Source organism: Episyrphus balteatus, chromosome 4 (genome assembly GCF_945859705.1).
Source record: "Episyrphus balteatus chromosome 4, idEpiBalt1.1, whole genome shotgun sequence".
Classification (NCBI taxonomy): Eukaryota; Metazoa; Arthropoda; class Insecta; order Diptera; family Syrphidae; genus Episyrphus; species Episyrphus balteatus.
The window spans coordinates 6,851,947-6,867,101 of NC_079137.1; the positions used below are offsets into that span (position 1 = coordinate 6,851,947).

General features: G+C 31.4%; 1 protein-coding gene and 1 long non-coding RNA gene across 2 annotated transcripts in view; one reads left to right on the forward strand and one right to left on the reverse strand.

Moving 5' to 3' along the window:
- Positions 1–3,900: 3,900 nt before the first annotated feature.
- LOC129920246 (uncharacterized) overlaps positions 3,901–15,155 on the reverse strand; it is a 28,593-nt gene continuing 17,338 nt past the window's right edge. Inside the window, exon 2 of the long non-coding RNA XR_008773214.1 lies at positions 3,901–4,051. This is a non-coding gene — a long non-coding RNA (uncharacterized LOC129920246). The remainder of the gene's footprint in view (positions 4,052–15,155) is intronic.
- On the forward strand, positions 4,274–14,610 carry LOC129920244 (protein unc-13 homolog 4B). Its single transcript, XM_056001507.1, has 4 exons — positions 4,274–4,317; positions 4,389–4,456; positions 10,724–10,835; positions 10,895–14,610. The coding sequence occupies exon 4, from the start codon at positions 10,957–10,959 to the stop codon at positions 14,281–14,283; it is 3,327 nt and encodes a 1,108-aa protein (XP_055857482.1). The 5' UTR covers positions 4,274–4,317; positions 4,389–4,456; positions 10,724–10,835; positions 10,895–10,956; the 3' UTR covers positions 14,284–14,610.

Consider the following 15,155-nt stretch of genomic DNA (forward strand, 5'->3'; position numbering starts at 1 on the left):
AAAGTTAAGAAGATGGTTAGAGATAAGTTAGTACGCTGAATAAATGTTTTTTGAAAAAATAAAATTGATTTTTGACCTTGTCAAAAAAATCCCCATGATCTTTTGTAACCAAAACTGGCGTTTATTTTGTGAGCTACCGCTGTATCAGCCAAGGCTGTATAAGGTGTATCCATGTTAAAAGGATTGACCCAAGACGCAACCACGTATAGGCTATTGATTATGTCGAAAAAAACAGGGTAATAAGGAACTAAGACGTTCAAGGGTTTTTATTGCAGGAATCGTTCAATCGGTTATAAAAGAAGATAAAACCGCGGAGTGCTATTAAATGAGAGGGTGGAAACTGAAGATAGGGGTGCAAAAGCCCCCGTTTTGTTTTTTTCAATATACCTCGTAAACCAAGCAAAATTTTGATATATTGTATGCACAACTTTTTGTAGAGAATTAAATTTCCAATTGGAATAATGTTTTTTTAAAAATTGAAAAAAAAAATTTCCATACCAAAATAGTCGAAACAATCATAAAAAAAATATCAAAAAAATCGATTTTTTGAGTTTTTTTTGCTTTTTTAGTTGTACATTTTTTTTGGGTTGAGATAGACATAAACATTGCTCCAAAGAAAAAAAGAAGATTAAATTTCCTTCAAAATGCTGTACTCACTAAATTTTTTCATTGAAAATTGACCGAAGTATGGCCATTTTAATCTATCTTTTTTTTTCGCATTTTTAGAAACATTTGAGGGGAAAGTATGATTACTTAAGCACCAAGAACTGATAATGAGATTTTGTAGAGGGGTTAAATACAATCATTGTTTACTATGGGAGGGAGGGTCAATGTCCCCCCGTTTTGGAGGGAGGGGCAATTTTCTAAAAAAAATACTTAAAATTAAAAAAAAATATTAAAAAACAACGGCAACACTTACAGTTTTGATTGATACTTTTTTCAAAAGCTAGAATTATAAACTTAATATTAATTTTAAAATGAAGTTATTTTAATCAATTCTTTTTGAAATAAACGAGTGATTCCGATAAAGAAAGTATTTTGTCTATTTTACAATTTTCTCAAAAAGTAGAAGGCATAGGAACATTATGATTTTCATGATATGATAAGAAATCAATTAAGGCAGTTTACTTTGTCGTATTGAAGTCCACAGTCTTTGTGAAAATTGTACTCAATGTGGTTTTTTTTCAACATTTTTTTTACAAGTTTTGACTTTGAAATCGGGTATTTCAAAAAGAATTGATTAAAATAACTTCATTTTAAAATTAATATTAAGTTTATAATTCTAGCTTTTGAAAAAAGTATCAATCAAAACTGTAAGTGTTGCCGTTGTTTTTTAATATTTTTTTTTTTAATTTAAGTATTTTTTTTAGAAAATTGCCCCTCCCTTCAAAACGGGGGGACATTGACCCTCCCTCCCATAGTAAACAATGATTGTATTTAACCCCTCTACAAAATCTCATTATCAGTTCTTGGTGCTTAAGTAATCATACTTTCCCCTCAAATGTTTCTGTTTTACTTAAGTAAAACTAAAAATGCGAAAAAAAGATAGATTAAAATGGCCATACTTCGGTCAATTTTCAATGAAAAAATTTAGTGAGTACAGCATTTTGAAGGAAATTTAATCTTCTTTTTTTCTTTGGAGCAATGTTTATGTCTATCTCAACCCAAAAAAAATGTACAACTAAAAAAGCAAAAAAACTCAAAAAATCGATTTTTTTGATATTTTTTTTATGATTGTTTCGACTATTTTGGTATGGAAATTTTTTTTTTTTTCAATTTTTAAAAAACATTATTCCAATTTTATTATCTACAAAAAGTTTTATGTACAATATATCAAAATTTTGCTGGGTTTACGAGGTATATTGAAAAAACCAAAAAGGGCGCTTTTGCACCCCTATCTTCAGTTTCCACCCTCTCATTTAATAGCACTCCGCGGTTTTATCTTCTTTTATAACCAATTGAACGATTCCTGAAATAAAAACCCGTGAACGTCTTAGTTCCTGTCTAAACTACATAATCAATAGCCTAGTAAGATTCAAGACGGGTCCAAAACGCATCCAAAAAGCGTCTAAAACGCGTCCAAAACGCGTCCAAACCGCGTCAAGAACTCGTCCTAAACGCTCCAAATCGGGTCCAAAACGCGTCTAAAACGCGTCCTAAACCTGTCCAAAACGCTTCCAAAACCCATCCAAAACGCGTCCAAACCGCGTCAAAAACTCGTCCTAAACGCGCCAAATCGGGTCTAAAACGCGTCTGAAACGCGTCCAAACCGCGTCCAAAACGCGTCTTAAACATGTCCAAAACGCGTCTAAATCCGAGATTTAGTTGAAAATCTTAGATTTAGGGTAGCTGAACCCAAATCTGAGATTTAGCGAAGTAGATTTAAAATAAATCTCGAGATTTATTCTAAATCTACTTCGCTAAATCTCAGATTTGGTTTCAGCTACCCTAAATCTAAGATTTTCAACTACCTTCAATCCGAGATTTAGAATAAAACTCGAGATTTATGCTAAATCTACTTAGCTAAATCTGGGATTTATTGTAGGTGGAAACGTAGTATTAAACGGCTCCAAATCGCGTCCAAAACGCCTCCGAAACGCGTCTAAAACGCATCCTAAACGCGTCCAAATCGCGTCAAAAATAAAATAATTTTAACTGAGCAACCACATTAAAAAGTCATTGCGCTTGTAGCTTGAAGTAAAAGTTGACTCGACTTGTACCACAGTGAATTTCTTTGCCACAGCTACGTATTGTGGCACCAATATACTAATTTCATACTTTTTAACTTTTACAGCGCCACAAGACACAGCCACAGCTACATCATTCTGTTCCATCAGTAAAAATCTCAAATATATTTTTAAATCAGAAACTTTAAATACAAAGCCATCTCTAGGGTCAATGTGGGTAAATGTAAACAGGGGTAAATGAAAACATGGCTCATAACAAGCTTAAGTTAAATCGCATGTATCCTTTAACTTATACGTCAAGCTCATTGCTGTCAAGAGAGAATTCATTCGAAGAGCGTGTTTTCCGTGAAAGATAATTTTTTAAAGTGCCATACAAGTCGTTAGTCTTTCAGAAAAATTAAATATTTTTGCAGATTCAATTAAGTCAGTATAATTTGCAAATACTTTTTTGTTTTTAATTTTGATGTAGATTCTATGTGATACAAGCAAATTTTAAAATACAGGACATTTATGTCGATTTGCATGTGTTTACATTTACCCCAGAATATTTTTCATAATGGGTAAATGTAAACAACGTATTCTGGGGGTAAATATAAACATATATTTTTGCTGAAATTATTGGTTTTAATAAAAATAACGTATTTTAAGTCAATTACTATTGCTAAAGTGCCGCGGAGTCACATTTTAAAGTAGCCAACACCATCATTTTCAGTGGATGATGATGCAAAACCGTTCTTTGACGTAAAAAAACAAAAAATATGACGTTCAGAGCTGCTCAGGATGCATATTGGGCGCCTATACATATAAAGAATCAAAGGAAGAAAACAAAAACTTTTATTGGAATTTGAAAAAGTTTTTGTCAAATACCTTCTTGAACGTTTTTCAAGTTGTTATCCATATGATAAAGAGAAAATTCTAAATTTTAAACCACCGTTTACATTTACCCCGAATTTGTAAAAAAACACAAACACAGTGGGGTATTTGTAAACATGCCATTTTTGACAGTAATGTAAACAATTTGGGAAATATTTGTTTATATTTATAAAAAAGAATTGCCATCATTTCATATTTGCATTTGAAGATACCATTCAAGTTGTTCCGTGAAAACATATAAAAATCTAAAGTCGAAAGAAAAAAAAGACATGAAATTGTTTACATTTACCCACATTGACCCTATACTCACTATAATTCGTTTACTAAAAATTCCACTCACCTGAAACGCTCTCCTCTCCGGATATGAAGTATTCTACGCAATTCCACCATTCCATATGATTTTATTCACCAACCTTCATCTGTAGTCAGGTGAATAAGTAATGTTTTGACATTTCTCTATTTATCCATCGCCCCATTCTGCTTCCAAATTCCTATTGAGAGGAAGTTGAGTGTTTATTAAAATTTTATAAAATTTTTCATTTCATTTCAAAATAAATCACAAAACAAGTCAGAAGTAAAGAGAATTATAAACTAAACTTATAGACAGTGCCTTAATTTTGTTACTCTCATAATAATCAATAATGTAAACTTAAATTACACTCAGCATTTTAGATTAAATGACGCATATTATTTTTCTATCTATACGTTTTTTTTTTTTCAATACAACAACAAAAAAAAAATACCTACTAAATAATTGGTGAGAAATCTCTTCTTAATAAAAATATACCTATTCACATAATAACTATATTTTTCTTGTTTGTTGTCTAGAATCATTCAATGCTCCAATGAATTTGTGTCTAACAAAAAATAGCTTCAAATTAGCATAAAAGCGAGAGGTGAGAAAAAAAATGATTTTAATATTTCTTTACTCTTTTTAAATTGAAATTATTGCTATAAAATAATTAACGACACCGGCTTCAGATTGAACTGGTTTGTTCATTCTTAAGATCATATGATTCGCGGTTCCATTCGATTAGAGAAAATATATAAGATTCGTTATTAGATGAATCATTCCATCATCGTCAGTTGACACAGATTATCTCATATGTTAAGCTCGAAAGATACCTCTCAGAGTGATATCATAAAGGTGCGAAGAATCACATTTGTTTATTGTTGTTTTTGAGGGAGTTCTCTGTGTCGGAGAAATTCATCTCTCGAAAGAAGTTTTTACTTGATACAATTACTAACTACTGTCTTGCTTGATAAGTGTTTCTATATCTGGAGTGTTTCTATATTCTGGGAGTAGGTAGGTGGAGAGAAAAAGTTGCCATTTTTGGTCAGCATTTTTGTTTGTTTGTATTTTTATTAATTTGAACAAATATTGAGATCATGATGCTTTCAAGTACTTTAAGTAGAAGTTACTTTGTCATTCAATTACTATCTACTTTGAGTTTGTTTATTGGAATTGGAATGTTCATTGTTGCATGGAAGCAGAGCAATATTATCTGTTTTGAATTCATATATAATCTCTGTTGGATGATTAACTTGAGGGAATCTCTATTAATAGGTCTGCTTTTATTCTCAATCACAAGGTTAATATGTCTAGTCTAGTCATAAATAACTGATACAAGGGCATAAAAATGATGCCAATTCAGATTATTCTTTTCAACGTTTTATTCGAAACGATCATAAAAGAAGACACAAAGAGCTTCTTAATGGAAATATTAAATTAAAACGGATATTTCTATGATATCCAAATTTGATCTCTAATCGAGGAGAAATTAAACTTTTAAAGGAAAAACAACCGGCATAATTAGTTCCTCATAGAACTGATTATCTAAGTTACATGTGTTTTTTTCAAAATCTCAAGGTTTTTTTTGTATAAGAAAATGAATTCAGTTTCTACTTTGTATGATATTATGATGAATTGATGTGACGATGTCATCACTTTTTAAGTCATTTTGTAAACAATTCCTTGAGGTATTCCGCTATTTACCTAGTTGTTTTTCTTTTTATCATTATTTGGGAAGATTCGATGTTTCCGGTATAAAAATGTTAAAAAATTACGTACATAGCCTGTTGCTCATAACGACTTTGTTTGTTTTTTTTTTTTTCGATAACAAAGTTTGTATTTATTTAATTGCAAATTACTCATTCTATTAGAATGCAATGTGAATTTGGAATGAGGATAAAGCTTCCGTGTTAAGTTTAACAGTGTTTAAATGTTTAAATCAATTTTGAAAAATTTAATTGTTAGTTATGATACAGTAAAAGAAAACATAAAATTTACTATTAGCTCGCCTTAACGATATAAATTTGTTGGGTGATATGTCGTGCGTTTCCATGTTAATAGGTACTATAGAGCAGGGGCCCTTTATAGCTTTGGCAGTCATAACTTGGTATATATAGGTAGTTATTTATATTTTGCACTAGCATAGAAAGGATATTCAGAAAGTAAGTTCAAGGTTTTTGGCGGTAAATATCAATAACGTGACCAGAATTAATGTATGACTAGAGTTAGCAACTACTTATTAGTGAATAATGTCTGGTTAGAATAATTGGCTTTCTAACAAAGTGAAACTTATTTCTCCGTTTAGAAGTTAGAAATGCATACGAAACGGTTGAAAAAGCTACAGGGAATAGAAATTTGTTTTTATTCTCATTTTTTTTTTACCATAGAGTTTGAATAAACAGTTGAAAAACAAACTTCCTTCCAGTCACTTAATCATAATACAGTGCGTTTCATATTTTTAACCCACTTCAAAAATCGTAAAATTGTAATGTCGTTTATACACAATTAAAAAACAAATTATATGAAGTAATATACAGGGTGTCCCACAGTCACCGCCCCAAATGAAAACCATGGATTCCTGAGGTCATTTGAAGTCGAAAAACTTAAGAGGTAATTTTCTCGTTTTCGTCCCGTTTTCGAGTTACCACGGTTTTTATGATTTTTGCTCTCTTGTCCTTTAACTGGCCTTATCTTTGCCAAACTAAGTTTGATTTGAAAGATTTTTTTTACAACCAATCAAGAATTTATTACAGTTTAAGTTTGTCTCAAACTTTTTTTTCTGCGGACAACCGTTTTTCCACAATTTTGCATCAAACACAATTTTCTTCGTTTTTTAAGTTGTTTTTTACACTTTCATATCATTTAAGTCAAAAAAAAACAAGTTAATGAGTATTAATTTTTTGTCCTTTTTCTTAAAGCCCAGTTTATTTTCATAAAAAAAATAAGTTTTATTTCATAAAAAAGGCTACTGAAAGTAATTAAAAAAAAAAATAAACAAACTGAGTGAATTAAAAAAAAATAATTTTTAAATAAAAAATTGATTTAAATAAATTAAATTTTTTCTGAGCTTTATCTATTTGTTCTTTTCTTAATCACAATAGCTCAGAAAAAGTTTTTAATTCATTTAAATCAATTTTTTATTTAAAATTTTTTTTTTTTTTAATTCACTCGGTTTGTTTATTTTTTTAATTACTTTCAGTAGCCTTTTTTATGAAATAAAACTTATTTTTTTTATGAAAATAAACTGGGCTTTAAGAAAAAGGACAAAAAATTAATACTCATTAACGTGTTTTTTTGACTTAAATGATATGAAAGTGTAAAAAACAACTTAAAAAACGAAGAAAATTGTGTTTGATGCAAAATTGTGGAAAAACGGTTGTCCGCAGAAAAAAAAGTTTGAGACAAACTTAAACTGTAATAAATTCTTGATTGGTTGTAAAAAAAATCTTTCAAATCAAACTTAGTTTGGCAAAGATAAGGCCAGTTAAAGGACAAGAGAGCAAAAATCATAAAAACCGTGGTAACTCGAAAACGGGACGAAAACGAGAAAATTACCTCTTAAGTTTTTCGACTTCAAATGACCTCAGGAATCCATGGTTTTCATTTGGGGCGGTGACTGTGGGACACCCTGTATATAAGACTAGCGGACCCGGCGAACGTTGTCCCGCCTCAGAGCAAATGAGGATAACAAATTGTGTCCCCTAGAATCAAAAACAATCTATTCCACTTTTTGTGAAAAATGAGTTAGAAACGCAGTTTATATCAATTTTTCAACCTCTTTCTTTGAGTGTGGTTGAGCACTTTCAAAGTCAACTTGTTCCAGAGTTATACTTTATAGAAATATTACAAAACGAATGTATTACATATTTTTCACATTCTTTGAGAATCAAAACAACACTATTCGTGATATAAAGCAAAATAAAATATTGTTAAGTTTCAAAACAAAACTATTCCTATGCATGACTTTCAAAACACTTCTATTCCAAAATTAATTATTAAATATTTTCCGAACGCGTTGGGTGACAAAGGCAAGCACAGTCAGGTTAAAATCAAAAGTACATGTTTAATTCGATTTAGAAGTTGTTTTTTCAATAAAGCGGGAAAAAGTGCTTAGGAACGTTTTTTTTTAAATAACTCAATAAAAGAAAAAGTGGAATAGATTGTTTTTGATTCTAGGGGACACAATATACAATAGTCGAAATAAGTATTTTGATAAAATTAACATTTCTCGATCTCATGAGAATAATCTATAACGGTTAAAGTTATAGCAGTGCGAATTCTGAGTGGAAAAAGTATTTTGACTAACGTTCTTTTTCAATGTTGGTAAGGTAAGGTAGGTACCTAATGCATTTTACATTTTTCAAGCATGTATCCAAATGTTGAACTTATTTATACTCCGATCGTAAAAAAATGAGCAAATTGGTAACTAAAAACTGAAATTAATGCATCTTTAGTTCCAACATATAATTTGGGTGTGTCTTTTAATCAAATCTGTGGAAAACTGAATTTATAGTGCAAAACTATTGATTACCAAATAAGAAAACACAAAAAAACGTATGCTATCCAAAATTTGCTAAGAATAGGCAAATATTAGAAAAAATTCACTAAAAGAAAACAGACACATTTTGAGAAATTCACTTTAAATCCCAGATTGACCCATAAAAGGCGGCAGTTGAAAATGCCATTCTGTCACCAAAAGCTTCATTAGCCAAAGAACAATTCACAGAGAGTTCGGGGAAGACAATTTTAATATCTTTACCGGGTGATAACAATCTTTTTACCTCATAGAAACAAATTTAAAACAAAATTTTAAGCGAAGTCAGATTGTTATGGTTTTGGTGTCATAAGGTCCAGCTTCGATTGGCTTTGATATTGCGGTTCCTGCCGTAAGGCACCATCAGGGCTATCTGGATCCCATTTTTTTTTTTCAATAAGAAATAATGGAATTGAGATGGCCTTGATGGAGTGTAATCTTCTCTAATTGTGTGACAAGCCTGTTCATTTGAGCTAGAAACATGAGTTGTGATTTGAAAATTTCAAGTTTGATTTCTTGCCTCAAAAAAAAAAAAAAATAATAATAATAATCTAGGGGAATATGTGCACTAGGGTAAAAAAAAGTATTGAATAAGTCTTTTTTCAAGTGAAAATTGAGTGCGCCTTATAGCGTTTTCGTTTGGTAATTCTTAGAACGGTCCGGGACTGTACGATCCGGGATTCCAAACGAACAGACTTGGATACTTTCTTTTGATTCTGAAGTTTGGGTTTCTTTGTATTTGTGAAATGGAAAATAATGCGAACGCCTGATGAAAGTTTTGTTTTGTTTATTTGTGTTTATTCCATAGAAATTTATCTATTTTTTTGTTTTCTGTACTTTATTTTAATATAATTTAAAGTTTGGCATAGAAAAAAATCTCAATATTCAGAAATGAACAACAAAAAATAACATTTCATTAATTTGACGTCTTAAGTGTGAACATGTGTGAGTGATTCTCGTTTTGATTCTGCCTCAAAATTCGGAATAGATTTTCTCTTCTTTTCAGAATTAGAACTGTCATTGAGTGCCAAACGATCAGTTTCAGAATCGTTCGGAGGAATTCCGGAGAGTCCCGGACGACCAAACGAAAACGCTATTAATGTTATATCCCCAGAATTATGATGAAAATTCTCTTACATATTTCGTTTTAATTAAAAAATTTCGTTTAAAAAACCTCTAAATACAATAAAAAAAAAAAACAATACAAAATTACATACTTTGTTGTTCGTGATTTTAATTTTTTTTTAAATCAGATAATTAGAATATTTTTATGAGAACTTTTTTTTTCTACTGACCTTAGTGACTTTAATGATTTGTTTATTTATTTTTTAAGCTCATAGCTTGTTAACAACAAGATTTGGATATAAGATTTATTGTTGTCGTAGTCAAATAACTCATTTATTTGTATGCACTTTATTAAATGCAAAAACAAATCTTCCTAGTTTAAGTCACGCAAAGTAATTTGCGTAAGAAATGTAATTTCTTAAAAGTATCTATTCTGAATTTCCATCTTTAGTGTACAATTACATTGTTTTCTTTTAGGTCTTCTTTTTTTTTCTCATAATATTTCCCAGTTACAACAACACGCTATCATCAGTAGTTCTTAGTCATTATTACAATTTCATTCTGATAAAATTCCATACTTATTCCTTTACTAAACACAAATTTTGTTTGCCAATTAAAAAAAAACGTCACAAAAAATTAAAAATTTGTTTCCTAATCAAATTGGTCAGTTTTCCAGGGGATGTACCTTGTTTAGTAGCTTTATTCTAGATCACATATTTTTTCTTGCTGGAAATACCCCCTTTCCAATATCATTAATTTATGCACTCAGAATTGTATGAGTAAACAATCATTTCCAAAAGAAAAAGAATAGCAATCAGTGTGATACTTCAAAGCCACTAAAATCCCCCAAAGTAACCCAAAGCAATGGACAGAAGTAAAAAAAATAAGCAAATTGGAAATCTTTCTTCGCCATCGAGTATATTATCATTTATTTTTAGCATTTATTTGTTTGTTTTTTTTTTTTTTTTTAATTGAGTTTCTTCCATTCTGATTCCATTCATCGGCCGACTATCACACAAGAACAATATCACAAAATAATTTTTGTGTGTCAGGTTGTTCCGTTGCACTCGTTAATAAAGAAATTAAATATGCAGATAGGGCATTTTCATTTTTGCAACCACGCTCAATCGAGACAGTTTAGTTTCTCCCTCATCAGATATCCAAGAGACATCATTTTAAAAACAAGTTTCTACAATCTCTACGAGAACAACAGTTTTACATTTAAATTGATAACAATCTAAAATATTAATATTAATTATTTCTGTTTTACAGGTTAACATATAGAAGTTTAGCTGAAGACTAAAATTTCCCTGACTATTATTTTTTGGTTTATGCAAATATTTTTGATTTATGCAAATATTTTGTTTTAATTTGAATAAAAAAGGTAACTTCTTATAATTTTGATTTCCGAAATAAAAATATTAAAAATTTTTTTCTTTTTAGATTAATTCTGTGATAAAGCTGTGGAAGCTATTTAATAACAAAGCAATAAAATAATCATCATCATGGCAACTTTAGCAAGAACTGCTAGCATCCTAGACGAAAATGTCGAAGAAATGTCTGTTCTCACAATTCAGGATGGTGGTGGTGGTGTAGAAGAACAAATCACCTCAACAAGAGTTGCATCTCTCCTATCCTCTGTGGAGGAAAAACCTCTCGATATAAATACAGATGTACCCGATAATATTATCGAAAACTCTAGCGGTCGTAATATTGATGAACTTTATGGAGAAATTCTATTTGAAATACTAAATAATATAGGTTGTCCAAACTCACAAGAAACATGCCCCGAATCTCTGTTAGAATTTGTTCGTGATGCATTTAAAATCTCCCACACAAAGCACGAAGAATTATTAGAAATTGCAACTGGCAAGGAACCACCAAAAGTTCGATTGAACGTGGAGATAATTAAAGCTGAGAATTTAATGCCCAAGGATCATAATGGTCTATCAGATCCTTTTGTTACACTTTACATTGAATCAAATGCAGTTCATCGATATAATACATCGGTCAAACCGATGACACTGAATCCAGTTTGGAATGAGTATTTCTCATTACCAATTCCTGATGATCCCAGAGAAGAGACTCTCATAGTCGAAGTTTGGGATTTTGATGCCGCCGAGACTGTTGGAACGAAAATGAATAAATTCTTTGAAGTCAAAGGAGTCAAAGGTCTGCGAAAATTGATGAAAGAAATTGCCTATTCAGCTGCAACCACTGTCAAAGATGACAATGAATTAATTGGAAGGTCTGTGATACCTTTGAATTCCATTCCAGCCTCAGGAATGAGAGTTTGGTATCATCTCGAAAAAGGATCCCGAACAACACGCACAAGAGGATCAGTTCTAATGCATTTATGCTTCAGCGCTGAGAAAGATAATCGAGTAGCAGCTCAAGAACATCGAAATTTATTAAGAATTCTCCTGATGCATGAATTGGAAAGTTCCACTCTTGAACCATATCTCTGGAGTGGAAAGTATAATTCACAAGCTGAAGCAATCATTACCCAACATTATATTCAAAGTGGTTTGTCTGAAGTCGATTTGGCCTTGTGTCAATGGGATGCATATTCAAATGTACATGAACATCATCCGTTATCGTTCAGTCTCTTTAATACAATTTTGCACAAAGTTATTGAAACTTTGCCAACTTATTCGGCCGATAGTGACTTCGTCAAGACATTTTGGGAAGCTTCAAAGAGAATTCTTCCTTCGTGTTTTTATATCATTCGAAAAATTCGTCAAGAAACTTTTACACAACGATTGGGAATTAATATGCTTTGTGATGTTTTGGAAATTTTACAAATATTTGATCTTTTAACGGTTCCTATTGATGTGGATTTATTCCCTCAGTCGACTTATGGGTGGTTAGGGAAACGAGATGAAGAATTCGATGCTAAATTTGATATCAAATTAATTCTGAGTGAAGCAATTCGAATTGGAGCTAGAGACTGGGTTAGCACAATTCGGGAGAGTTTAGAATTCGAAAATGAAAATGCGGTACAGCAACTTACAAAACTGGTTCAATTGATGAGATTCGATGTCCAGCGGGCTATTGAGTTCCATCATAAGCATTTTTATCAGACAATGAAGTTGAAATATGCCAAGCTTCTTTATGTCTACTATCAAGCTAATATTGTGGAATTCTGCAAGCCTTCGGTCATCGATGCCTGTGAGAATCTTGTCCGTCTGCCAGAAGCTGATATGGACAATGTCGAGCAATTTGAGAATTTTGATGACTTTACAATGGGGACAAATTTGTTTGAATTGTATTTAAGCTTGAAGAGATACATTGCTCTTGGAACTGCCTTATGCACAGCAGAGGAGCAAGAGGAACTTTTGGTTTACCACGAATGGTTTGCTCCAGCTGTGTCACATTGGTTGGATATATCTCTCCTAAAGGCTCTGTCTCGAATTAAAAAAGCTATTGATTTAGATGAATTTAAGCCTGTTGATGGGATCATTCGTCATAGTTCGTCGGCTTTGGATACACTATCAATTTTCTATACTGTAAAGATATTCTGGGACCAATTGGGATGGCCAGATGTTCAAGGTTCTTATGCTTTTATTGGTAAAATAGTCGATGATGTTTGTAAATGTTGTTCTTTCTATGCCACTCGAATGACCAAAAGAATCATCGAATTCAGTGGTACCGAGGACATAAGACCAGAGGAATTCGAAGTCAGCAAAGAGTGGTGTATTGCAATTTGCAACATCTGTCACATACACAATAGTATACCTAAATTTGTCCAGGATCTCGGAGTCGATGGAGTACTTAAAAATCTGGCAGAATCTCTAAGTTCTGTGGAAGCAGATCGTTGTAAGCAAACAATTCAAAATGTCATCGAAAATGCCCAAGATACAGTTCAGAATCGAATTGCTGGATTGATAGCTGAAGTTTCTGGTCAAATGATTCCAGTTATGAGAGGATATCTCTTCAATGGAATTGATAGTTTAACTGAGGAATTAAGCTCGGTTGAAGGTCTTTTCATGTACTTGGAGAAGTCACTGGCCATATTACATGCAGAATTGGATGAAACAACATTTGAGAGAATGATCGATAGCATCTGGCAGGGATTCTCGGCTGTTTTTTATGAGTTGGTCCAAGGTAATTTGGATAAACGACGACCACCATCGTTTTTCGTGAATTTAAGGGAAGTTCTTAAAATAATGGCATCGAGTTTTAAATATGGTGATAAGCCGTTTTCAGATATTACAGCAGAGACCTTGGCGAATGTGGAGAAGCTTTTGGTTTTACATGCATCGGAGACAGATGTCTTGATCCATCAATATTACCAAGAGCGTTTTGAACGACAAAAGAGTAGAGCTGAATCTGTTTATGGACAATTGACTGTTAAAGCAGATTTTGCCCCTAATAACATTCTCCATGTGCATATTTTGAATGCCAAGAATCTTCTTCCCATGGATTCAAATAATTTATGTGATTCTTTCGTCAAAATGTATTATATTCCCTTAGACCGATTTGCTGGAGTTGCAACTCATAAAACTGGTGTTCAATCGAAAACCCTATTCCCCCTTTACGATGAAGAATTTAAAATTCAATTAACAACAGAACATCGTGAACGAGAAGATAATATGTTGGTATTCAGTATTAAAGATCGTGATTTGTTTGGTATGTCAAGTCAATACTTGGCTGAATGTTATTTATCATTTGGCGATATTATGGAAGCAAATGGTGAACAAATAAGATTGAATTTATCCCGTCCGGAATATACACCCGATTCGGATTGTATTCGTGCCTTAGAATGTAGACAGATATTTGATAAAATTGCACGTGATTTTTTAAAGAAACTCAAACAAAGAGCTTATTGATATATTTTGTTTAATTTTGTTAGAAGATAAGAATTTTTTTTATATATAAATTATAAATAGTAGATACTCGTTTTGTAGACATATCATAATTGTTTATTCATTCATTTATATTTATATAGATTTGTTGACAATAACTTTGTTTAAAAAACAAAAAAAAAATATTTGTATTTATTTTTTTTTTTATGAATTAATTATACATAAAAATATGATGGCTTTGTTTTGAGCTAATTTTGTGAATTGGTTGTGCTTTTACAGAATCTCTATAATTTATTATTCTGATAACTTGAAATTTTTAATTATGCTCAAATTTTATTCTGTGTTATGCTTAAAGTTGATATATTTTTTGAAAAACAGATTTTTTGCTAATAAATTTAATGTAAGACTCACATAGTTTTGAAGATTTTTTTATGTTGTCTTAAAAGGTTAAATGAAGAAAATGAAGTACTTCTGATTTGTAATTTAGTAAATTAATGATGAATGCTGTTTTCGACTTGTAACTAATTTATGAATAATCATTTTTATCAAAAAACAAAACCGACTTCCATGGATCAAAACTGGGTTTTATGGTTTTACTAATAGTTCCTATGGCCAGAAATGAACGAAATTGAAATGGGACCACACTGCACCAACACTAGCTTTCTAATACAAAAAGAATTATCAAAATTGGTTCACTCAGTCCAAAGTTATGAGGTAACAAACACAAACACAGAGGAATTGAATACCTCCTCCTTATTTGGATGTCGGTAAAAAGTAGCAACAATCTAACATAATTTTCTACAATTTGCCAGGATGCATACAATTTTTCAATCAAAATCAAACAAAAACACTTATATCGTGGAAAATTGAAGACGCTAGAGTTTTTGCAATGTTTT